Consider the following 24,424-nt stretch of genomic DNA (forward strand, 5'->3'; position numbering starts at 1 on the left):
TGGGTGACCTTGGGCCAGGTATTGTCTTGCAGCCTAACCTACCTCATGGGGTTGTTGTGAGGACAAAACGGGGTGGGGAGAACCCTGTTTGTACTCCACCTTGAGCTCCTTGGAGGAAAGATGGGATATAAATGTAGTAGTAGCAGTAATAATAATCATCAATGCTTGCCTTAATGGAGAGGGGAGTGTGTGTAAACCTTTGACTTTTACATAGCTGGAATGTAGGTAATGTTCAAAGGTAAAAGTCACATCTGTTGTCACATCCACCACTGGCATTGTTGTGCTGCAGCCAACTCAGAAGGGACAGGAAGGGGGGAGGCATGAGTTTCAGGCGCCTCCGCAGCCAGAAGAATCAGAGTTGGGGATTGTTGTGTCTGAGCAGGATCGTGTGAGAGGGGGGCAGCCTGCTCTCCAGCCAGTTCCCACGAGTAACGCCCTTTCCGAGGAGCCGAGCGCACTGCCCCCAGTTGATGCAGAGGACTTGTGGGGGGAAGCTTCAGAGTCAGTGCCAGCTCCTCCTTTACCAAGCAGTTCCCAGGAGGATTCCAGTGTGGCACCGCCCCCTGACCTCGAGCCCATTGCTCGGGAGCAGGTGTCTTCAGATGAGCTGTTGGATGCGTGTCCCCTGTCTCCTTGTTCCCGTCACCGCGAGAAACGGACAGGGCAAAGACAGGAATTACGAAGGAGTCAGAGATTACGTTCAAAAACATTTCCTATATAAGCCTGGTGCTCCCAGTGGGGGTCGTTGAGTCAACTTTCTTCACATGCTGCAGAGCATGTCTAGAGTATAGTTAGGGACTCTAGTGAGTTAGCGTAGGGTTTCTTATGAAGCGCAATGCCTTTGATGTATCCATTACTCTAATAAAATGAGATTTACTTGCACACACTCCAGCCTCATTCTTTCGGCTCTGGACGGGACAGATTGACTCAACCACCATCCCTACTCGAACCTGTTCCCATGGCGGATGACATGGACCAGAACGGAGCAAGAGGGGGAGTACCTATCACCATGGAAGCTTTGTATGCCGAGATCCAGAACCTCTGAGTGACTACGCAAGCCCTACAAGCCGAGAACCAAAACCTCAGAGCCGCAATGCAAGCCTTGCAAGTGAATAACCAGAATCTCCATGCCTTGGTCGCCCAAGTCCAGGCTGCACCCCCCGGGGGGGCAGCCCCTGTGAAGTCTCCAGTGGGGCTCCCCGTGCGATACGGGGGCCAGAGTGAACAGTTTGCCACGTTTCTAGCCCAATGTGAGTTGTACATTCAAGTGCGCAGAGCTGAGTTCCCAACTGATGACGTGAAGGTGGCGTTCATCATCAGTTTATTGGAAGGGGAAGCGGCAAAATGGGCCACCCCGTATTTGATTCGCAACGACCAGATATTGCGCCAGTTTGACGCCTTCAAGAATGCGATGGGGGACATGTTCCGAGACCCCCAGAGGAAGGAGACGGTTGCCCGCCAGTTAGGGACCCTGAGACAGGGAAGGGGGTCTTTAGGGCAATACACGAATGCTTTTCATGTTTTGTCTCAGGAGACGGAGTACAATGACGCAGCCTTGATGTACTTCTACAGAAATGGACTGAGTCCAGAAGTGTTGGATGAACTGGCGCGCTCTACACACCCCGACTCACTGAGGGGTTTGATTCAACTGAGTTTGCAGATAGACAGCCGCTTAGAAGGAAGAAAGTTGGAGCGAAGAATGGAGCCTTCACGGAGTCAGGTTGCTGCTCCGCTGCCCCGTGCGCGCCCCGTGCCCAATCCTGGCATCCCTACTGTCTCGGGAGAGGAGCCCATACAGATTGGGGGGGGGGGGCTAGACTACGATTGACAAAGGAGGAGAGGGAAAGATGCTGGAGGGAAGGACTGTGTCTCTATTGCAGAAAGTCTGGACACCTCACCAGAAATTGTGCAGCCAAAACCGGAAGATCCTAGCCGCCGGAAAACTTCACATCCCAGCTCTCGTAGAGGCTAGAGAGTTGGGGGGTGCTACAGACACTGAGCCTCCGTTACGACCCCTTCCCTCCCAAGGGGCCCTTCTGTTGCCCATTCGCATCACCCTATCCTCAGGCGAGAGCTTCTCAGCCAAGGCTGTGATCGACAGCGGAGCATCCTCTTGTTTCATAGACCGAGAGTTGGCGCTACACCACGCTATTCCCACAAGAGAACTGAGCCAGCCGTTGGCAGTGGAAACTATAGATTGCCGGCCTCTGAAGTCTGGGGGGGGTGACTCGGGTGACTGAGTCCGTGAAAGTGAAGGTCCCTGGGCATCGGGAAGACCTATCGTTCTATGTGGCGTCCTTGCCGCGTTTCCCGGTGGTGTTGGGTATGCCTTGGCTGGTTAGGCACAACCCCACAATCTTTTGGGATGAAGCTGTGGTGGTTTTTACCTCCAAGTACTGCCATCAACATTGCCAGCCTGAAGAGGAGCCACACGTGTTGGCAGGGGTGTCTCCCCCAAGGGAGATAACTTTGCCCGCCAAGTATGGGAGTTTTCAGGACGTCTTCTATAAAAAGGAAGCGGAGCAACTCCCTCCTCACCGGCTCTATGATTGTGCCATTGATTTGGTGCCTGGAGCACGCATCCCCGCCGGGCGGATCTGCTCTCTATCTGAACCAGAGTTGGCAGCGTTAAGGGAGTTTCTGGACGCCAATTTGAAGAAAGGCTTCATTCGCCCTTCACAGTCCCCAGCTGGTGCACCCCTGCTGTTTGTGAAGAAAAAAGGGGGGGAGCTCCGTCCCTTTAATGATTATCGGGCCCTAAACCAGCTCACTATCCCCAATAGTTACCCGCTGCCGCTCATTAGGGAAATGTTGGAGAGGTTGCGTTCCGCCAAAATTTTCACGAAACTGGACTTGAGAGGAGCTTACAACTTGGTGAAGATTAAGGCAGGTCATGAATGGAAGACTGCGTTTAAGACCCGTTACAGTCAGTTTGAGTATTTGGTGATGCCATATGGGTTGTCGGGAGCACCTGGAGTCTTCCAAAATTTTATGAATGACATCTTTTGGGACTTTGTGGACTGCTTTATGATAGTGTATTTGGATGATATCCTAATTTATTCGAATACTCCCGAGGAACATGACTCGCATGTGCGTGCAGTGCTGCAGAAGTTACGGGAACACCGTCTTTACACGAAGCTGGAAAAGTGGGTTTGACCTAACCACGTTGGACTTTCTGGGGTATCGGATCTCTCCAGCAGGAGTAGAAATGGACCCAGAAAAAGTTCGTTGTGTACTCACGTGGCAACCCCCCAAGACCAAGAAGGATTTGCAACGCTTCTTGGGCTTTGCGAATTAGTACCATCGTTTCATAGCCAACTACTCCCATCAGACTGCACTGCTCACAGATTGCCTGAAGGGCTCAGGACCTTTCCAATGGACAGAAGCTGCACAAGAGGCTTTCGAGAGCCTGAAGCGAAGGTTTGCTACCGAACCCATACTACAGCATGCCGACCCGGCGCTCCCTTTTGTGGTAGAGACGGATGCGTCGGACGTCACAATCGGAGGGGTTCTTTTGCAGCCGGCCCAGAAAGGGGGAGAACTGATGCCTTGTGCCTACTTTTCCAGAAAGTTAACCGACTCTGAACAAAACTACACTGTGTGGGAAAAGGAGCTATTAGCCATTAGAGATGCCTTTGAAGCCTGGAGACACCATCTGGAAGGGGCGCAGCATGAAATTGAGGTGCGCACGGACCATCGTAATCTAGAAAGTCTTCATACCGCCCGTAAACTCAATCAGAGGCAAGTGCGCTGGGCTCAGTTCTTTGCACGGTTCCATTTCAAAATTCATTATATCTCCCAAGCACAGAATAAGCGGGCTGATGCCCTCTCAAGGAAGCCAGAATTTCTGAGGGATCCCACCCCAAGACCGTTACAGTACATAATCCCTCCCGAGCGGGGAGTAGTAGGGGCCTGCCAAGATTCTTGGGAAGCTGAAGTGCATGAAGTGCAACAACAGGACCCTTTCGTGCAGGAGCAGCGGGTCGAAGAGGGCGCGTCACCCCAGGCAGAACAGAAGGACCTTATATGGAAGGATGGCATACTGCATCATCAGGAAGCTGTTTATGTGCCCCCCGGAGAATTGCGAGTGAGGGTACTACGTCAGTGCCATGACGCCCCCACGGCAGGCCACTTTGGGGTTTTTAAGACCATTCAAGCTGTCACTCGGGAGTTCTGGTGGCCCAAGGTGAAGAAGGACGTAGAGCATTACGTTCGCTCTTGCCCCACTTGCATGAGGGCTAAACATGCCACTGGGAAGCCACCGGGGCTACTGGAACCCCTCCCTACTCCAGGAGGACCTTGGCAAATGATTACTATGGATTTTATAACAGACCTTCCACCTTCACAGGGGAAAACCACAGTTTTGGTGGTCGTTGATGCCTTCTCGAAAATGGCTCACTTCATTCCATGCGCAGGGCTCCCAAGCGCTCAAGACACTGCCAAGTTGTACGTGCAAAATGTGTATTGGCTGCACGGTCTGCCAGACAGCCTGGTTTCCGATCGGGGCACACAATTCACCTAGCGTTTTTGGCAAGCGTTGTGGAAGTTGCTGCAAAGTGAGCTGAGACTGTTGTCTGCCCATCATCCCCAAATGGATGGGCAGTCCGAGAGGGTCAACGCAGTGTTGCAACAATATAATAATGCTGTGCATTCGCACACGCAACAGACTCCTTTCTTCGCCAATTTTGGCTACCACCCCCGAGCCTTCCCTGCCCCAAAAGACGGTCTCTCAGTCCCAACCGCTGAGGATTATTTGCAGGAACTTCACGCTATGCAACAGCTACTCCAAGAGCAACTAGAACAGGCCAAAGTGGACTACAAACGCGCAGCTGACCAGCATCGGAGAGAGGGAGACCTCATACGAGTGGGAGACCAGGTCTGGATCTCTACACATTTCCTAGCTATGCCTGGCCGGTGTCGTAAACTGCAGGATCGGCGTGTAGGGCCCTTTGAGGTGGAGGCTCAGATTAACCCCGTGGCTTACAGACTAAAATTGCCACCCACCTTCAAGATGCACCCAGTCTTCCACAGGGCATTGTTGACCAAGGACGCTGCCCCCGACCCTCACCGTCCGTGAGTGGAGCCCGCGCCGCCATTGTTGGTAGAGGGGGAGGAGGAATACGAAGTAGAACAGATTTTGGACTTGCGAAAATGCCGAGGGCGTCTTCAGTACCTGATTCATTGGAAGGGGTATGATCCAACTGAACGTTACTGGGAAACAGAGGAGAATGTGCACGCTCCGACTTTGGTGAGAGAATTCCATGAGGCTTATCCAGAGAAACCTAGACCTCAGGGGTGGGAAGGGTTAAAGCATGGAGGGGGGGATGATGTTGCGCTGCAGCCAACTCAGAAGGGACAGGAAAGAGGGAGGCATGAGTTTCAAGCGCCTCCGCAGCCAGAAGAAGCAGAGTTGGGGATTGTTGTGTCTGAGCAGGATCGTGCGGGAGGGGGGCAGCCTGCTCTCCAGCCAGTTCCCACGAGTAACGCCCTTTCCGAGGAGCCGAGCGCACCGCCCCCAGTTGATGCAGAGGACTTGAGGGAGGAAGCTTCAGAGTCAGTGCCAGCTCCTCCTTTTCCAAGCAGTTCCCAGGAGGATTCCAGTGTGGCACAGCCCCCTGACCTCGAGCCCGTTGCTCGGGAGCAGGTGTCTTCAGATGAGCTGTTGGATGTGTGTCCCCTGTCTCCTTGTTCCCGTCGCCACGAGAAACGGACAGGGCAAAGACAGGAATTACGAAGGAGTCAGAGATTACTTTCGAAAACATTTCCTATATAAGCCTGGTGCTCCCAGTGGGGGTCGTTGAATCAACTTCCTTCACATGCTGCAGAGCATGTCTAGAGTATAGTTAGGGACTCTAGTGAGTTAGCGTAGGGTTTCCTATGAAGCACAATGCCTTTGATGTATCCATTACTCTAATAAAATGAACACTCCAGCCTCATTCTTTTGGCTCTGGACGGGACAGGCATGTAGCCCCCTGAAGCTTGCCCATGAGCTCTTGGGATGAAAAAGGTTCCCTACCCCTTCTGAACTCTGCTACCTGAGATCTTTTTTACAGGATGTTGCTGTAAGCCCATCTAATTAGTGACACTTGGTAACTTGTAATGCAGTAGAGTAAGGGTAGTCAACATGGTACTCTCCAGATGATGTATATTATATGGTAAGCTTTTTTAAAAAAAGAAAACAAAACTATTAATGTTAAGGAAATAGTAGCAATCCAATCCGAAGTTTGTCCAGAAATTGAGAAGTACATCCAAAAAGCATCTCAGAATATTAATCAAATTACTCTTGTGATTCCAGCACCACATCACGAAATACACACACACACACACAAAATTTGGCATAAAAGTGCAGACTGCAAAGAGGCCTTGGTATTCCTGAAATTTTATAAACTATACTTTGAAGAAGGACTTGTTAATCAGCCTTCTCTGGTTTATTACCAATTGTCTTGTCAAGCTTTTTTAGCCTATAAATACCAAGGGTATAACTATATCTTTCTTAACCTCTGCCCCTTTATCCTGGTACTTCCATAACTACTCTTCTTCCTTTAGACCAGTGGTTCTTAACCTGGGTGCACGCACTCCCGGGGGTGCGAGACACTTTTTCTAGGGGTGTGAGGCGTTGTTCAAGAGATTTTGGAAAACTGTCTTTTATCTTAGCTAAGTTAGGCTGAAAACACACATTTAAATTAAATTAAAATAAAAAATGAACAGTATTTTTTCAGGGGGTGCGAGAGCATATTTTGGAAATCCAAGGGGTGCTGGCAGTGGAAAAGGTTAAGAACCACTGCTTTAGACTATCATCTTTCTATCTATGAAGATCTGAACATCAGTTCCTCTCTCTTCCCAATGTGTCATGGGTAGAGGTATTAAATAGTAGCACCTTTTCTTCTATATGGTGGTTTTTAGAAAATTACCAGAACTTCAGCTGGTACCTGAGGGACTGCTTACGCCCATATGTACCTGCCCGGAATTTAAGATCATCTGCCTTGGGTCTCCTCTGCGTGCCTGGAGTGAAAGATGTTAGACTGACAGGCAGGTGGGAGAGAGCCTTTTCAGCTGGGTCCCCAAGCTTTGGAATACCCTACCCCAAGAAGCCTGCTCCACTCCCTCCCTGATGGTTTTCCGGAGACTTCTGAAAATGATCTCGTTCCAGAGAGCCTTTGGGAGGGACTGAAGGTAGATCTTGACACTGATTTTATGCCTTCTGTGTTAATATTTACCTCAGTAGTCCCTTCAGTACCAATCCCTATTGGGATTGCATATATATATATGCTTGTATATATGTATATATATTATTTTATGTATTTTAATTGCATCTTACATATTTTAATTTATTTTAATGTTTTTGTGATTTTTATTGTGTACAATTTTATTATGTACAGACTCAATTTTATTGTAAGCTGCCCTGAGTGCCCTATTATAGAGTAGAAGGGCGGGATAGAAGTATTTTAAATAAATAAATATAGCACAGTGGGGAGGAGAGCCTTGCTGGGAGTCTGTGAGTTCAAATCCCCGCTTGTGTCTCCTGGGTGTCAAGGGCCAGCTAAAGATCACCCCCACAGTGAGTGGCTCAGGGGTTACGTGCCCTGCCACCTGTGCAGCCGTGGACAAGCTGCATAGTCCCAAGGAGCCCAGTTGCCCCCCAGCTGGTAGTTGCAGACAAGGAAGGGGCTGGCTTGTGCAGCTGTGGCAAGCTGAGCAGGCCCTAGCCAGTTGGGGAGGACTAGCCTAAGAGGGAGGCAATGGTAACCCCCCTCTGAATACCGCTTACCATGAAATCCCTATTCATAGGGTCGCCATAAGTCGGGATTGACTTGAAGGCTGTCCATTTCCATTCTCTTCCCTTTACCACATCATCCCAAGTTTTTACTGTTAAATGCACAGCCAGATAAAAGTTCTTTAGGATTGGATTGAACATAGTATGAAGACAAATGGTATGAAGCACAAAGATGTTTCTTTGAGCAATGGAATGTTCTTTGCTTCTCCTCTCCCTGCATGCCCCCTAAATCTGTTTTGGGAATTCCCCCAATCCTCTGGAGCAGATTTAGGGATTGCACAGGGCACACACGGGATGAGAGGAGAGGAAAGTCCAGTTATGCTAGTAAGCTAGTTGGAGTCATTTCACTTGTGCAAGAATTCAGTTGAATACTGCCCTTAGATTCCTATTTAGAGGTATAAGACAGCACCATCTAGAGGAGCCCTGTTTGTGGGAGAAACTTGGTTTCTTCTCTCCCATGCACTGCTTTTTGCAGGAAGAGAAACCACCATTTCTACCCCTCCCCTTTTTTGTGGCAGTGATGTAAAAGTCCCATTCATAGGAAAGAAACTGCTCCTCCTTAACAGACAACTTTAGCATAAGAAAATGGGCTGTATGGTTCATACAGAAAAAAAATTCTTACACTCTGGTCACCAGCGGTTTAAGATTTTATTGATTAAAGGATTGGCAGTTTGCTTTTTATTCTTTAACATCTAATGTCTGATTATAGGATCTTGAAGAATTGGACCCAGACTTCATTATGGCAAAGCAGGTTGAACAGCTAGAGAAAGAAAAGAAGGAATTGCAAGAGCGTCTGAAGAATCAGGAGAAGAAGGTATAAGAAAAAAATGCATGGTTAATAGCTAGGTGGAGAAACAGCATCTATTATTGATAAAAATATAAATATATTTCCTTTTACACTTAAACCTGAGCAATCAAATATCTTCTTTTATTTAGATTGACTATTTTGAAAGAGCAAAACGCTTAGAAGAAATTCCACTGATTAAGAGTGCGTATGAAGAGCAAAGAATAAGAGACATGGAGCTTTGGGAACAGCAGGAAGAAGAAAGGGTGAGGGTTTTCAGATTATTCTGGTTTGAGATAGTTACCCTTATTTTTGATAATTAAATCATCTAAGTAGACAGCATTATTAGAAATCTTTGATGGCAAAAATCATGGTTGCCTCCTTAACGATGAAGAATGAATGGTGTTTGGATATAATGTAAGCAGGGTTTTTCAGTCTGCTCTAGAACTCCAAATTCTGCCATCACAGCATACAAATCTTCTGACTGGAATAAATTATATAAACCACACCAAGTGCTGTAAATAATTTGAATGCTTTACAATTTTGCAGTTGTGAAAGGGCTAGAATTGTATCTATTTGGGAACCATGAAAGCTAGTATTTTAACTGTAAAAAAGTGATCAAAGCCTTATTATGGGCTTGTGGTACCCATAAATTCATGAAAAACATTTGAAACAAATTATATGTATCATTCTAATGCTAACTTGGTTTTGTTTATGTTCCAGATCACAACTATGCAGCTGGAACGTGAGAAAGCCCTTGAGCATAAGAACAGGATGTCAAGGATGTTGGAGGACAGCGAATTATTTGTAACTAGGCTCAAAACTGCACGAAGATCAGTTTATGAGGTAAATCTGACATATGTGATTGATCCTGTGAGACCATAGATCAGAATTTTATAGAAAACTGAGTGAGCAGTCATATTGATATCCTCTCTCTTTCATCATTTCAGCATGTTTGTGTCTGTGCCTGTTTGATATGAGAGGCAAGACTATTTCCATTCTGCCCATCAGCAGAGAGGTGTCCTGTCTGATAGTCTTTACTTCTGACTTCCTTTTTGTTTATTTCATTTATAGTCCACTCTTTTCTCCAAGGACATCAGGATGGCATTCATGGAATTATCCGATTTTATAAGTTGTTTCTAAACTTCTCAAAACTTCTTCTCTTAATGTGAATTACAATAACTGTTTTTGTAGTATAGTAAAACTTTCCAGGATTTGTGTATTTTGTCTGTGGGTACAATGAGTATCCCGTGACCTCCGTGATTTTATGTGGCACTTGAAATTTTAAACAATTTGAAATGTCTATTACATAACAGATTTAATTAACACATCATTTTCATACAATAACGTTAAACTATTCCAGTATTTATTTTTTAATTTTATTTAGATCATTTGTATATCCCACAATTAACAATGTCCGCAGGGCAAAAAATTGAAAAAAAGAGAGCCAGTGTGGTGTAGTGGTTCAGGTGTTGGACTATGACCTGGGAGACCAGGGTTCAAATCCCCACACAGCCACGAAGCTCACTGGGTGGCCTTGGGCCAGTCACTGCCTCTCAGCCTCAGAGGGAGGCAATGGTAAACCCTCTCTGAATACTGCTTACCATGAAAACCTTATTCATAGGGTCGCCATAAGTTGGAATCGACTTGAAGGCAGGACGGTTAACAATAAAAGTTAAAAACCCATAGATGACATCTAATGTCATATGAGTGGATTTTCCCTTCCTATCCTCCCTCCCCCCAGGCAGTTCTTCAAACACATCCCAAATATACTCTAGAGGGTTGGGGAACCCTCTGGAGCAGATTTGGGCACCAAAGGAGTTCCAGAGGGAAGGAGAGGAGGGGGATATCCATTGTACAACTGGGCAGACTTTATTGGATGTCATCCAATATGATTTAAATTTCAACTCAATCTCTTCCCCAAAAGAAGTGTAGAATGGTTTACAAGTTAAAAAATGAATATACCTGAGGGAAAATCAGATTTCATTGATTATGGAAGATGCAAATGCTTGTAAAACAAACTAGTTACTAGAATAAATGTTCATGTAACAATTCTGGTAGCTTTCATACTGCTGATGTACACTAGCCTTACTAGTCCTACTGGTGTTATTACAAAGGAGATGGAGCTGACTTTTACATTACATTTAACCAAGTTCTGTAATGAAAATACCTGTTCTCAAACGTTTGTACTGTCTCAGAAAACAGACTCAGTAGATTATATATTTTCTTTTAAAAAGAGTAGTAAGCTTTTTTCTTCCGTTAAATCTTACGGCTCCTAGTGAGCAAGAATCCTGGTGCTAACTCCAAACATTAACAATAGGAGGTTCCTTAATATCCTGAGGTGGGCAAAGAAATAATTTCATCTGAGAACAATAAAAGGTTGCACTTAAGCTTAGAAACTGGAAGATAACTATTGTCACACCTGCTACCACTCAAGACTATGGCTACTTGTACATCTGCCATGTGTTTTCATTATGTGAAAAGGCAGTTGTCTGTAGCATCTGGCGATACGTATGTTACCAGTTGAGTGCTGCTCCATATTTTTTTGCTGTTGTGAGAATATGTATAGCACTTGTCTTCTGCATAGCTGATGGCGGGGGATGGCCAGATCTCTGTGGCTGGAGTTGAGTTGATGTGGAGCTGCCAAGCTACAAATAGTCATTAACACGCATGTTCACACCAGATATTTCAGTGTTCATGTTTGACTGTTCACCTGTAGGTTGCTCGTAATATTTCTGGAGTTCAGGTTTAAGTATTGCTGTTCATGTATATTTCAGGAAAAACTTAAACAATTCCAAGACAGACTAGCAGAGGAAAGGCTTAACCGCTTAGAGGAACGCAAGAGGCAACGCAAAGAAGAAAGACGTATTGCTTATTATCGGGACAAAGAGGAGGAAGAACAAAGATTGCAAGAGGAGAAGATGCTTAAAGGTAAATGCCAAATAAGACTCTTGCTGAAGGAAAAAAAGCGTTTTTGGTCATACAGCCCTGTGTTTCTTAGTGGTAGTGATTGTATTTATCTGGATAGATGTGACATGGCTACTTCTCGTTAAAATGGAATTTTATGCTAAAAATCTTAATGGGTGATATTCAGTGACATCTGTCCCACTAGTTGAATGGATACCATTTGTGGAACAGATTCCTTCTGCAGCCCCCTGCATGGTCCCTAGATATGCTCTGGAGAGTTTGGAGACCTTCCAGAGCAGATTTGGGGGACAGTACAGAGGCCTGCGGGGGAGGAAAGCAAAAGGAATTCCCATCATGTGAATGGAAATCTGTTTGAACAACATTGGATATCATCCCTTAAATTTAACGCTAGCATGAAATGCTGTTTATACAAAGGCAGTAAATGAGAGGATAAATGGTAGACATTTCAAAGACAACGTGGAAAGTCACTTTATCTGCATGAATTGTTTGGGCAGAACAAGAAGAAAAAGAACGTGTGGAACGTGAAAAACGTGAGCAAGAAATGCTTGAATATCAGGAACGTGTCAAGAAACTAGAAGAGGTAGAGAGGAAGAAACGCCAAAGAGAACTGGAGATTGAAGAAAGGGAACGTCGCCGAGAAGAAGAGAGGAGGAATCTTGATGATCCACTTTCAAGGAAGGTAAATACTGTTTCTAATAAACTGAACTTTGTAAGCAGAATCCAGCATTGCATAAGCAGAAATCCTGTGCAAGCAACAGGACTTCGCTTTTCTTTTCTCCCCTCTGTAGCCCTCCATGCACCCCCAGATCTGCTCTCCCTGCCCTGTGAAGCAAATTTAGAAAGTATATGGAGGGCTGGGGCAGGGGGGAAGAAAGGTGCAATTTATTGCATCAGCGGAATGTTCTGTTTGTGCACAGATAGCTTTAGAGACAGCCTTCTGAATTATTTTATTCCTGTGTGTAGGGAAATTTTGCATCGATAATAAAAAAAGAGTACTGATTAAGGAACTCTCCAAATTTAAGTTTTCAGATTTAAGGGTTTTTTTGGGGGGGGGGGGCTTTCAAGATAGAGGTTCTGGATGGAATCTGATTTGTGCTCTTGGAAGGGCTGTTAGTGTCCACTAACAGAAGAGAAAGTGAGGTGATTTTTGCTGATTCCATCTTCTCCGTACAGCTCCCCATGCCACTCTCGAGCTGATTTCTTTTTTGGGGGTGGTGGTGCTGGAAGGCTACAAGAGGGATGGTGTATCAGACAGAAATCCCTTCACTCTACTGTGAATGGATTCATCAGATCAAAATCATGAGAGCACCTGTTGGATTCCACTCTCTGTGTGCAATTTTTTATACCTTTTTATAAAGTTTTTGATTTTCTAAAAGTATAAATAAGACAAATTCCAGATATAAATAAATGGAAGAGTTACTATCAACTAGTCCTTGTATGAAGTGATGTAGCATGAAGTGGATCAGGAAGGGTCAGAAGGGAGATCAGGATTTGTTGGTTGATCAGAGAGTGGTTTGCAGTGGATTAACGAGATTCTGACTGCCAACTGTCAAACAATAGCAACAGCTAAAAATAATGCATTGGGGGTGGCAGAATCAGGAGTGGATTTTTGCATGAAGGGGTTCACAGGTGTTCTTCTGTTCCTTATCAAAAATTCCTGATCTGCGCATGTGCTCAGATACACTCTGTTCCTTAATACTTAGTATATTTCTGCTTAGCTGAGCCATTAATTTTGCACCTGGTTCTGGTTGTTGGACCTTGTGGTCCTAGTAAAAAACAGTTGATCCTTGCGGGCCTGAAATCTGCCTACTACTAAAATAAATCATGCATTTCCAGAGGGTTAGTATTAGATTGCATTAAAGTGGACTCCAGTCCACAAAAGCTTGTCATAATAAATTTGTTTGTCTTTAAGGTGCCACAGGATTCTTGTTTGTTTTTAAGTATTGCTTTATATTAACATTATATTTGGCTCCGTTTTTACACTAATTTTTTCAACAGTACGATAAAATACATGTATTATGAAATGTGATTGTGGTCAAAATGTGTGTATTAGTTTTGTTAATCTGCTTTGTTAATAATTTCTCATTCTTATGCTATACATGTTTTTCCCAGTGGAGTATTAGAGCCGATCCTCACTCTACATCTTGTAGTTGTGCACAACCTGTCATGTGTGAAGTATACCCGTGCATGTAAAATTTGGGATCCATTTATTTACAAAGAAGTTAGTAGCAGGAAAAATAGCAGGCAAATCTGCTGCCTTTGTTGAATGGATTAAATAGTTTTCATTTTACTTTTGTCATTTCTTCCTCTACCATATTTTCTTCTAATTTGAACTATCATAATCTTAGCAGTTTTTTGTGTTTGATATGTTCTATCATATTGGTAGTTGTAGTTTCTCTTGTGCCTATATTTTCCATTTGTATGCTCTTTCTCAAATGAGTATAAACTATTGTACACATTACTCAGGAATCTGCAAATAATATTTATTAATAATTGAGGAAGTTTCTTCTGTCATATTGGGACAGGGAACAACTATTTTTGTAACCCCTTCCCTTTTGTTGAACTGTTACTAATAGTTAGGGTCCAGTATTAATTGATTGTATTTCTAGAGTTAGTTTTCAACTATGCAGCACTTCACACTTGTCCGTAATGAATATCCATGTGTTTGTCACATGCTCTTTCATTATGTCTGCAATGCCATAAAATTTTACTTGAGACTTTGTTTTTTAGACTAGTTAATAAAAACTAAGTTTGACAGATAAAAGAGTTGATAGGTTTTCAGTACATTCTTCAAGTTGACTAAGTCATGCATGTACTATTGGATTGAAATAAAAAATGAAATATGCAAAACCACATTGGGTTGTTACTTAAGGTACTTTAAATTATGTTTTAAATATAGGACTCTCGTTGGGGTGATAGAGACCCTGCTGAAAGCACCTGGAGAAGAAGTGCTGAGCCAGATTCAGAACGGAGGCGCCCACCAGAAAGGTAGTTATTGGAAGCTGTGGCTTCTTAATAATTTTTTAAAATAATTACCCTCGTTTGGATGTTTACACTGGAATTAGAAACAAAAGGGGATTTAAATATCTTGCAGTTGAACAAGTTTTATATCTATTCCAGTATACAGAAGTCTTTGGATTACACATGTTTGGTCACTGAAGAAGATTTTTATGTTGAAACGCCTCTGACTGATTCATTTAAGGAGCTTTCACTTTTAATTGGTATTTGGCATATAAGTCTTATATAAGGAGTGCATTTATTTGTTGTGTAATATTTTATCTTATGAAATATTAAACAATATTTCATGTTTGTAAATTCACAATTTTTTCATCTTTTATATTGATCAGGGACTAGAACAGAATTGCCAATCTTTTATGTCATTTTGATGCATCCCAGCATGTCCTTCATCCAATGGATGATTCCCAGTGAAGTAATTCAATAGTACAAGGACTTTTGGCTGCTCAGCAGGACTTTGCTTCCCTCACTTCCTCCCACACCCTCCCCAAATGTGCAGGAAAGAATTAAGGAAAAACCCAGAAGAGATCACAGGTTGCATAGAGAGAGGAGAAGGAGGGGAAATCCCATTGTTCTCCCAGAGATCCCTGCACTAATAGAATGACTATATTGAATAATTCTCAGTGTTTATTATTCTTCATCCTTTGAGATGTCATTGTTATTCTTTAGTATATTATTAGGTTTGATGTTTTCTTTAGCCGTGTCACCCCAAGATGCCAAGCTGACTACACCAGGTTGTATGTTATTTCCTACATGGAAGAGATTTCTATATGGGAAATAACATGTAGTGAAAATAATTGGTACTACTGTGTAGGAATAATGTACCAAGTGGTTTCAGACAACTAAGAACAAAACGTTAGTATTCAAAATGCACTATTTTTGTGCTTGAACAGAGAGTGGCGTCGTGGAGAAGCACATGAGGATGAGAAACCTTTACGAAGAGATGATTTGCCTCAGCGTGCCATTTCAGAAGACAGAGCACAGTCTCCACATGAAGCACCAGAAGACAAAGTGGTGAAGCAGGATCTTGATGAAGACAAAGGTCCTAGGAAAGTTTTGGATGATGATAGAACAAGTTGGCGCTCAACAGGTGACGACAGGGGTCCCAGGCATGGGCTAGATGACGACAGGGGCCCCAGGCGTGGGCTGGATGACGACAGGGGCCCCAGGCGTGGGCTGGATGACGACAGGGGCCCCAGGCGTGGGCTGGATGACGACAGGGGCCCCAGGCGTGGGCTGGATGACGACAGGGGCCTCAGGCGTGGGCTGGATGACGACAGGGGCCCCAGGCGTGGGCTGGATGACGACAGGGGCCCCAGGCGTGGGCTGGATGACGACAGGGGCCCCAGGCGTGGGCTGGATGACGACAGGGGCCCCAGGCGTGGGCTGGATGACGACAGGGGCCCCAGGCGTGGGCTGGATGACGACAGGGGCCCCAGGCGTGGGCTGGATGACGACAGGGGCCCCAGGCGTGGGCTGGATGACGACAGGGGCCCCAGGCGTGGGCTGGATGACGACAGGGGCCCCAGGCGTGGGCTGGATGACGACAGGGGCCCCAGGCGCGGCTTGGATGACGACAGGGGCCCCAGGCGCGGCTTGGATGATGACAGACCAAGTTGGCGCAACATGGATGATGACAGGGGTACCAGGCGTGGCCTAGATGATGACAGGGCCCCCAGGCGTGGCCTGGATGACGATAGGCCAAGTTGGAGAGCTGCAGATGAAGATAGACCCCAGCGACGCGGGCTGGATGATGACAGAATTTCAAGACGTGATGAGGACAGAGGACCATGGCGTAACACAGATGAGGATAGAATTTCAAGACGTGATGATGATCGTGGTGGACCCAGGCGTGCTGGTGATGATGATAGAGGTCCTAGACGTGGAGATGATTCTAGGCGTGGAGATGATTCCAGACCTGGACCTTGGAGACCATTTGGTAAACCAGGTAAACTTATACAAATTAGAATCATTTACTTTGTATTTCTGAGGAATAGCCAGCGGATATTCTATTTAATTTTGCACAGAAAAATGCATTGGAGCTTTGGCTATGGGGCGGTATAGAAATTTAATAAATAAATTAAATAAATAAAATAATAGTTCTATTGAGCCGTTTTCATACCTTGAAGTTAAAAGTCAAGAAATTGCAAAACTGCATAGAAAGTATATCCACTTGTTTTGCGCTTCTTTACATTGAGCTTAAACAAATTAATAAAAAAGGATACATTAAATGGAGATTAATATATACAGTAGGGCCTCACTCATATGGCAGGTTCCATTCCAGGCCTCCGCCGGAAAGTGGGGCCCTACTCAGCTGTAGTACGCAAGCTCCCCGCCCTACAGCAGATCGCACAATCAGCTGTAGCATGGGGAGCTCCAGCTCACAGAGATCAGCTGGGGCGCACGAGCTCCTCGCGCTACAGCTGATCATGTGCTACAGCTGATGCATCAGCTGGAGCGCACGAGCTCATCACACTACAGCTGATCGCGTGGGGAGCTCTCGTGCTACAGCTGATCCCTGTCAGCTGGAACACGGTGGCTGGAGCTCCCCGTGCTACAGCTGATTGCTCTGCTGGCACTGCCGTATTAGTGGAATGCTGAAAAGCGGGGCCCTACTGTAAACCTGATGATTCCAAAATTAGTTGAGTACAAGTGTACTAGGTAATTATAAGAAAAAAAGTCACAATCCCTTTTCCTTACAGTTTTGAAAGCAACAAACAGAACTTCACTCAAGCTTGCTCTGGATCCCTATAAGGATTCCGTTAATCACATAAAAATATATGAACGTAATTGTGATTAACCAGAGGTTTTTATTGTATTAACAAAACGTTTCAGCTTCTGCCTTCATCAGCTGCTAACCTACAAATGCTGTTACCAAGGTGGCAGTTATAGAGCTTTGAGGATGGAATGCTCAGAGGGGCTTCATTTGCAGAAGCTAAGTAGTAGTGGTACTGTCCTCCAGGTTCAGGCCATGTGGTGCCAATGTGTCCAGAGAGTATATCTAAAAGTTCTCCCTTTTCAATGCTGCTGGATCTGCTGGCATCTCTATCGCTGTAATGGAAAAGTCCAACAGGCTGTGACCCTCAGTGTTAAAATGCTTTGCCACTGGTTGCTCCACTTTTTTTGTTAAGATTGCTGACTTGTGGTTCCTGAAGCGTGTGCGTATGTCAGTTGTGGTTTTACCTACGTATGGTATATGATATCCTGATCTTTTGCATTCGATGATGTAAATTATATTGCAGGACTTGCAGGTGATGTTCTGTTTGATGTAATATGTCCTGCCTGTCCTAGTGCTTGTAAAAGTAGCTGTCTCCCTGAGGTACACACAGGTGATACAGCGTTTGGAGTGATAAGGATGAGACACAGGATTGGTGATAGGTGGCTTAAGCACAGCTCTCGCTAACAGTCTGCACAAATTAGGAAGTTGGCGAAATGCTATAACAGGAGGCCTGCTGATGCTCTAGCAAGATGTTCAGAGTTTGCCAGCAATGGGTAGCTGTCCCTGATTGCTCGGTGATAGGAGCAGGGCTGTGGAGTTGGTATGTCAAACCTTCGACTCCGACTCCTCTATTTTTCTACTGTCTGACTCCAACTCCAACTCCTTTATTTTTCTACTCCGACTCCTTCATAAATGGCAAATGTATATTAATTTTTCTACTGTCTGACTCCGACTCTGACTCCTTCATAAATGGCAAATGTATATTAATGTATTAATATTAATAAATTAATATTAAAATAGTAATTTTATTTTGAAGTCGGAATCTGTACATTTCTACCGACTCCACACAAAATTACTTCCGACTCCAACCAAAATTGCTTCCAACTCCACAGCCCTGGTTAGGAGATGCTGGATGGGCATCTACCACAAATGGAATCCGTTGCTCTCTGCTCTTTGACACCTCAGTATGATGGAGGAGGTTTAGCAATTGATAATATGTGGAGAATGTCCTCTTAGAAGAAGGTGTTCTTTAAGTTCACTGATCCTTCTCTGGTATTTATCTTCAGTGTTGCAAATAAGTTTGATTGTAAGAGCTAAGCTATACACAGTGTTTTTCTTTATATGCTTGGAATGGCAGGATTTCCAGTTTAAGGTGTGGGCATCAGTGGATTTGCTGTAGAGTTCAGTGGATATTTTGTTGTTTTCAATGGTGAGAAGGACATCCAGAAAAGGGATGTGCGGATTGTCATTTGTACTATTAAATGTAAACTTAATAGATGGATAGAGTTGATGTAATTTTTAAATTGTTCTAAACTCTCTTTACCATTTGTCCAGACCATAAAGATATCATCAATGTATCGCCACCATATAAATGGTTTGTTGATGGCTTTTTTTTGGCAATCTTAACAAAAAAAGTGGAGCAACCAGTTGCAAAGCATTTTAACATTGAGGGTCACAGCCTGTTGGACTTTTCCATTACAGCGATAGAGATGCCAGCAGATCCAGCAGCACTCCAAACGCTATATCACCTGTGTGTACCTCAGGAAGACAGCTACTTTTACAAGCACTAGGACAGGCAGGACATATTACATCAAACAGAACATCACGTGCAGGTCCTGCAATATAATTTATCTCATCGAATGCAAAAGATCAGGATGTCATATACAATACGTAGGTAAAACCACAACTGACCTATGCACACGCTTCAGAAACCACAAATCGGCAATCTTAACAAAAAAAGTGGAGCAACCAGTTGCAAAACATTTCAACATGGATGGTCACAGCCTGTTGGACTTTTCTATAACAGCGATAGAGATGCCAACAGATCCAGCAGCATTGACCAAAAGGGAGAACTTTTGGATTTACTCTCTGGACACATTGGCACCACATGGCCTGAACCTGGAGGACAGTACCACCACTACTTAGCTTCTGCAAATGAAGCCCCTCTGAGCATTCCATCCTCAAAGCTCTATAACTGCCACCTTGGTAACAGCATTTGTATGTTAGCAGCTGATGAAGGCGGCAGCTGAAACATTTTGTTAATACAATAAAAACCTCTGTTTAGTTAATCACAATTACGTTCATATATAGTTATATATATAGTTATAGTTATATATATATAAACATGAAACAAGTTATTACATGTTGTGTTCCACTTATGCCAGATGTATCGTCATCCAGACATGACACACATGCAAGGAAGATTTTACACCATCTTCTCATTGCAGCCCCCTATGCCTCACAGATAGCTGATCCTGAGGGTCAGATGATCTTCCATACAAGTGTGGAATGTCACATGGGGAACCATCAGTTGTGGGGAATCAGAAGAAATAGGCCACAAACACCTTGCAGGAGTAGAAGCTTCAGAGCCTTACACTATTGAGATTAGATCACAAAAGTTGAGATGCTTTGCTGTTGGTAGGTGGATGGAGAGAGCGAGAAAAGGCTCGTGAAGACAGCTGGGGTCCTCCACGAGACTCCAGACCTTCAGAAGATCATGAATGGGATAGAGATAAAGATCGTGATGAGAATGAGAAGGACCGTGAATTTGACAAAGACCGTGAATTTGATCGGGAAGATCGTTTCAGGCGCCCCAGGTTTGATTTTATTACTTGTTAACAGTGTCTGTAGATTGGGTTCCCTCTCTCCCCTCCTTATGAAGCAGGATAAATCCCAGTACTTCACCACACACACAAAAATGGGATATTGGGTATCACATTTTGGAGCACCTCGACAATTTTGAAGTGGTAGTAAGCAGCCAAAATCAGGATTTTTGTTGGTAATTTGATCATAGTTTTAAGTCATCAAAATGTGCGCTGAGGATAAGCTGCAGAATAGTTTGCAATTTATGTAACCACAAATGTTTCTAAATTCTTTTGTTTTATTTTTTTAAAAGTAAATTTGGATACCAGTTAGAAAGAAAACTCAAGTTTGGTTTTGCTCCAGTAATAGTGGCTTCTGGATCATATGGCTGATTTTAATTCATTCCATGGAAGCTGGAGCTACATTCTTTTTCTTATTGCTAAAATATATTTTTATAACTAAAGGGAAGATGCTGTCTGGAGAAGAGGACCAGGTGAGGAAGTCTCCAGCTGGCGAGATTCAGGTCGTCGTGATGAATGGGACAGAGGTGGCCGTGATTCTAGAGATGACCGGGGTGGCCGTGATCTTCGAGATCGGCGTGGTGAAGACAGGGAAAGGAGAGGGCCTCCTCTCAGAACAGATTGGGAAGAAGGTAGAATTGTTTTCTGTAGTCCTGTTCCTCACGTACAGTTCTCTGTCAGAAAAAACACCCAGGAAGAGCATTTGCACTCTTGAAATATGATACGTATAATTGTACAGATAGGGTCACAATTGAGAATACTACAAGAATATACTTTAAAAAGAAATACAGTGTAATGGTGTACTAAGACATGTTTTAAACAGGGATGCTTTTCCATTATGGGGCAGAAAATGCCCATATTTTGCAAATGAGAAATACCTCTGGTATTTCACTTCTAAAATTCTTGCAAAGACTTGCAAAGTTTGTGTCCCTCAGTTTTGAACCTGCCAAATGTTCTATGTCTTTAAACAATTGTTGGTTAGAACAAGTACTTTTTCCATTTTGGTCGTAAATTCCTGCACTTATCGTTCAATCAAACCTTATATAAATCATGCTAACTTCTCATTCCATAACTATGTTCCAAAATTCTTACAAGATCTTGTCCTCCTCTTTTTTAAAAAAGTTCTATTTTAGGGCATTCTATTTTAAATCATAAGCCATGGCTGTCTCTTGTGAAGTGCTATAAATCTGTTTTGGTGGCCTGGATTCCAGTGTAATTAAACACTGTCTCCTGGATTTGGTGATCATGCAGGACAGAAAATGAAACATAGTTGTATCATTACTTTTTTGTTTTTTTAAGTGAGCTCGTGGAGACGTGGTGATGACAAAAAGGAGGAGCGAGAAGAACGTGAAACTGTTCGGAGACCACCTGCTGCTGCTGCTCCTGCTCCTGCTCCTTCTGTTTCAAAAGAGCGAGAAAAAGATAGTGAGAAAGAGAAGGGGGCCTGGAGAACAGAAAAAGATCGGGAATCCCTTCGTCGCACTAAAAATGAAATTGATGAAGATGGTTGGACCACTGTGCGACGTTAAGTTCAAAAGCTAAACGTGGTTTTATGTTGGTGTTTAGTATTGATTGATAACAGATTATAATATTGGTGCTTTAACACTCTGAATTGGAATTCTTTAACAAAATTTTCTAGGTAATGTGAAAGCATGAAACTCTTAACTTGTGTGTAAACTGATCATGCACAGAACTTACAACTAAAAGTCAGAAATTTAATACTGGTTATCTGAAATTTCAAATGTTGTATATGTCACAGATCACTTGGTGGTAAGAAATAATAAAAAAATGAACCCTGTAGGTATCTTTGAGTGGCATGTATATCTCAGTCAAAAACAAATCTGATTTTTATTTTAAGTAGTTTTCGTCTGGAAATAGGGTCTGGTATACAAAGCATACATTTGAAACTACATTTCTAGTTACATAAAGTGATGACTTGGTAATACTCTACTATCTAAAATAGATATAAGAAAACATTTTCTATTCTGGTATTTTGAGGGCAAGAGGTTTTTTCTGGTGGTATTATATGAAGTTGGTATGTTTTAATTTGAATTATTTACAATAAATGTTATGGACCTTTTAGTTATACTGGGGGTGTTTTTTGGTAGATTTTACTTGAATGCATATACTTGTCAAGCCATTTTGAAGTCTTTGTTCTCACAATGAATGCCACTGCAAAGTCAAAACAACAAGGCTTTTAAAATGCAAGCATTTGAGTAAGCATACTGCTGAAGTCCCCCCTCCCCGTATAGACTCTGCTTTTTCTGTTAATTGATAATTCACACCTTTTGAAGCATTTACATATATATATTTCACCTATGTGGTCTGGAGGATCTGCTCTCCCCTTCCTTCCCAATTTCTTTTCTTCAGGGTAAGTGCTTTACCTTTAAACCAAGTGCTTTGTAGTAAGGGCTGGGTTGACTTCAATTTTGAGGGCAAAGTAGTAATGTTAACGATTGTTTGTAATTGAAGCGAACACAGAACTTGCTGCTATGTGTTAACTTCAATGATAAATAAATTTAACAAAATAAGGTGCTATTTTGTTGTGGCTTCTTAATTAGTATTGCAGCATTTGTAATAATGGAATCAAGATCCTTTCATTGTATTGGTGCGGGATTAAGCACACACGATTTAGGCTTGCAGAACATGAGAGGTAGAAAACATCAGATCTATTTTTTTGTCTTCCTCTATATAAATACTCTTTTTTAATAGTGCATTTTTGTGAGATTTGAGTTCAGTCCTTCTCTTTCATAAAGATTCATTCAACTGTAAATATAGGCAAGTGTCTCTATGCCCTAATTTCAATCACATGTTAAATAACAGCTTCTTTATTTGCTCATGCCCTGGAAGAAAAGCTGTATCACTTGAGGAGTGTGTTTTGAGAAATGAATTTTATATTGCGTTAAGGTGGTGGTGGGGAACCTTTGCATAGCCCAAGGATTGCATTAGTTCATGGATAACCTTCCAGAGGGACTGCAGGCCAGTGATGGGCAGGACCTAAGCCACATGAACATCCCATTCACACTGTCCTTTTACCCATCCAGGCTTCCCAGACTTGTCCTCAAAATACGTAGCCAGGTTCAACTTGCCCTCCACCTCAGCAAAAACAAAGCAGTTCATATTTCCGTGTTTGGCTTTTTACTCTGTTTTTCATCTTTCTCCCTCCTGTAAAGACTGTAGTCACTCAGGAACTTAACAACTTCAAACCATTTTGCCCTTTTCTCCTCTCCATGTTTCCCTTAGTTTGATTTCATTTTCTTTTTGTCATTTTCTCTTGGCCCCCTCTGCTCTATTTTCAGCCAGATCACTCCATCTCTGAGCTCACCATGTTAGGCTCTGCACATTTTTCTGTTCTGTTCCAGGAATGGGCAAGAAAGTGCCTGCAATGATCAGACAGACAGCTGCCCCTGCAAGCAAGCTGAAAGTTCCCAGGTGTAGGGTGATTTGAAAACAGAAGTGGGGTCTTACAAGGTGGTGGCTGTGGACCTGAACCCACCAGCAGTTCCCCACTCCTGTGCTAAACACAAGTATGTTTTTCAGTTCACTTGTTCTAAGGTTGCTAGATAGGGTTTGACATGCTGTAGCTGTAGTGGAAGACATCAGGAAACTACTTTACGTATTGTTCCATTCACAAATTCTCTTTTTCTGTATTATTGAAAGAATTCTTCCCCATAGCTTCTTCATGTGCATGAGGGTAGGGGGGTGACAAATAAGGAAGCTTCTGCATAAAGTCTAGATACTAGTAAGTCAAGTTGCACTTGGAATCTTGCTGTATCTGTTGCAGATTCATTTGTAGACATGGGTCTCAACTTAGGGTGTGCAGTGGTCACAAGATTCATCTTGTATCTGTACCCTTTGGAACTAGCATGTTCCGTTTTGGATCCACCATTGTTTGGCCCTGAACTGTATCTGTTAAATCTTAATCTCTATTTGGCTCCCATTTATTTAAATGAGGAATCTAAAAATGGCTTAAAACTTTTTCTTTTCTCATAAGTGGAGGACATTTACAGGCACAGGAGCTCCTCTAGCATGGATTGAGCTTGCCAAATTTCAGTGAGATCCATCCAGGGATTTTCATGTAAGACACATTTAAATGTTGAGGTTTTATAAGTAATCAGACCCCTGACCAATGCCCTCATTACTGAATTACAAATGGTACATTGTAATTTCGTTCTATATGATACTTTGTTTCGAAACACTGCAACTCAAAATCTATTATTGTAAGGTGACACTGGTTTTATGTTGGGAAATATTTGTAAGAAACTTAAAAAACTGAAACATGTTGCTTGCATAAGTATTCAACCTCCCCACATTAATATTTGGTAGAGCCACTTTTTGCTGCAATAACAGCTTTAAGTCTTTTAGGGTAGGCATGTATCAGC

General features: G+C 43.4%; 1 protein-coding gene across 1 annotated transcript in view; it reads left to right on the forward strand.

Moving 5' to 3' along the window:
- EIF3A (eukaryotic translation initiation factor 3 subunit A) overlaps nucleotides 1-21,846 on the forward strand; it is a 45,078-nt gene extending 23,232 nt beyond the window's left edge. Inside the window, exons 13-22 of the mRNA XM_061635849.1 lie at nucleotides 8,484-8,588; nucleotides 8,711-8,824; nucleotides 9,282-9,404; nucleotides 11,336-11,489; nucleotides 11,981-12,165; nucleotides 14,386-14,474; nucleotides 15,395-16,449; nucleotides 19,862-20,036; nucleotides 20,487-20,674; nucleotides 21,342-21,846. Coding sequence (XP_061491833.1) covers nucleotides 8,484-8,588; nucleotides 8,711-8,824; nucleotides 9,282-9,404; nucleotides 11,336-11,489; nucleotides 11,981-12,165; nucleotides 14,386-14,474; nucleotides 15,395-16,449; nucleotides 19,862-20,036; nucleotides 20,487-20,674; nucleotides 21,342-21,571 — 2,418 coding nt within the window. The 3' untranslated portion in view covers nucleotides 21,572-21,846. The remainder of the gene's footprint in view (nucleotides 1-8,483; nucleotides 8,589-8,710; nucleotides 8,825-9,281; nucleotides 9,405-11,335; nucleotides 11,490-11,980; nucleotides 12,166-14,385; nucleotides 14,475-15,394; nucleotides 16,450-19,861; nucleotides 20,037-20,486; nucleotides 20,675-21,341) is intronic.
- The last annotated feature ends 2,578 nt before the right edge of the window (nucleotides 21,847-24,424 follow it).

Source organism: Rhineura floridana, chromosome 7, assembly GCF_030035675.1.
Source record: "Rhineura floridana isolate rRhiFlo1 chromosome 7, rRhiFlo1.hap2, whole genome shotgun sequence".
Taxonomy (NCBI): Eukaryota; Metazoa; Chordata; class Lepidosauria; order Squamata; family Rhineuridae; genus Rhineura; species Rhineura floridana.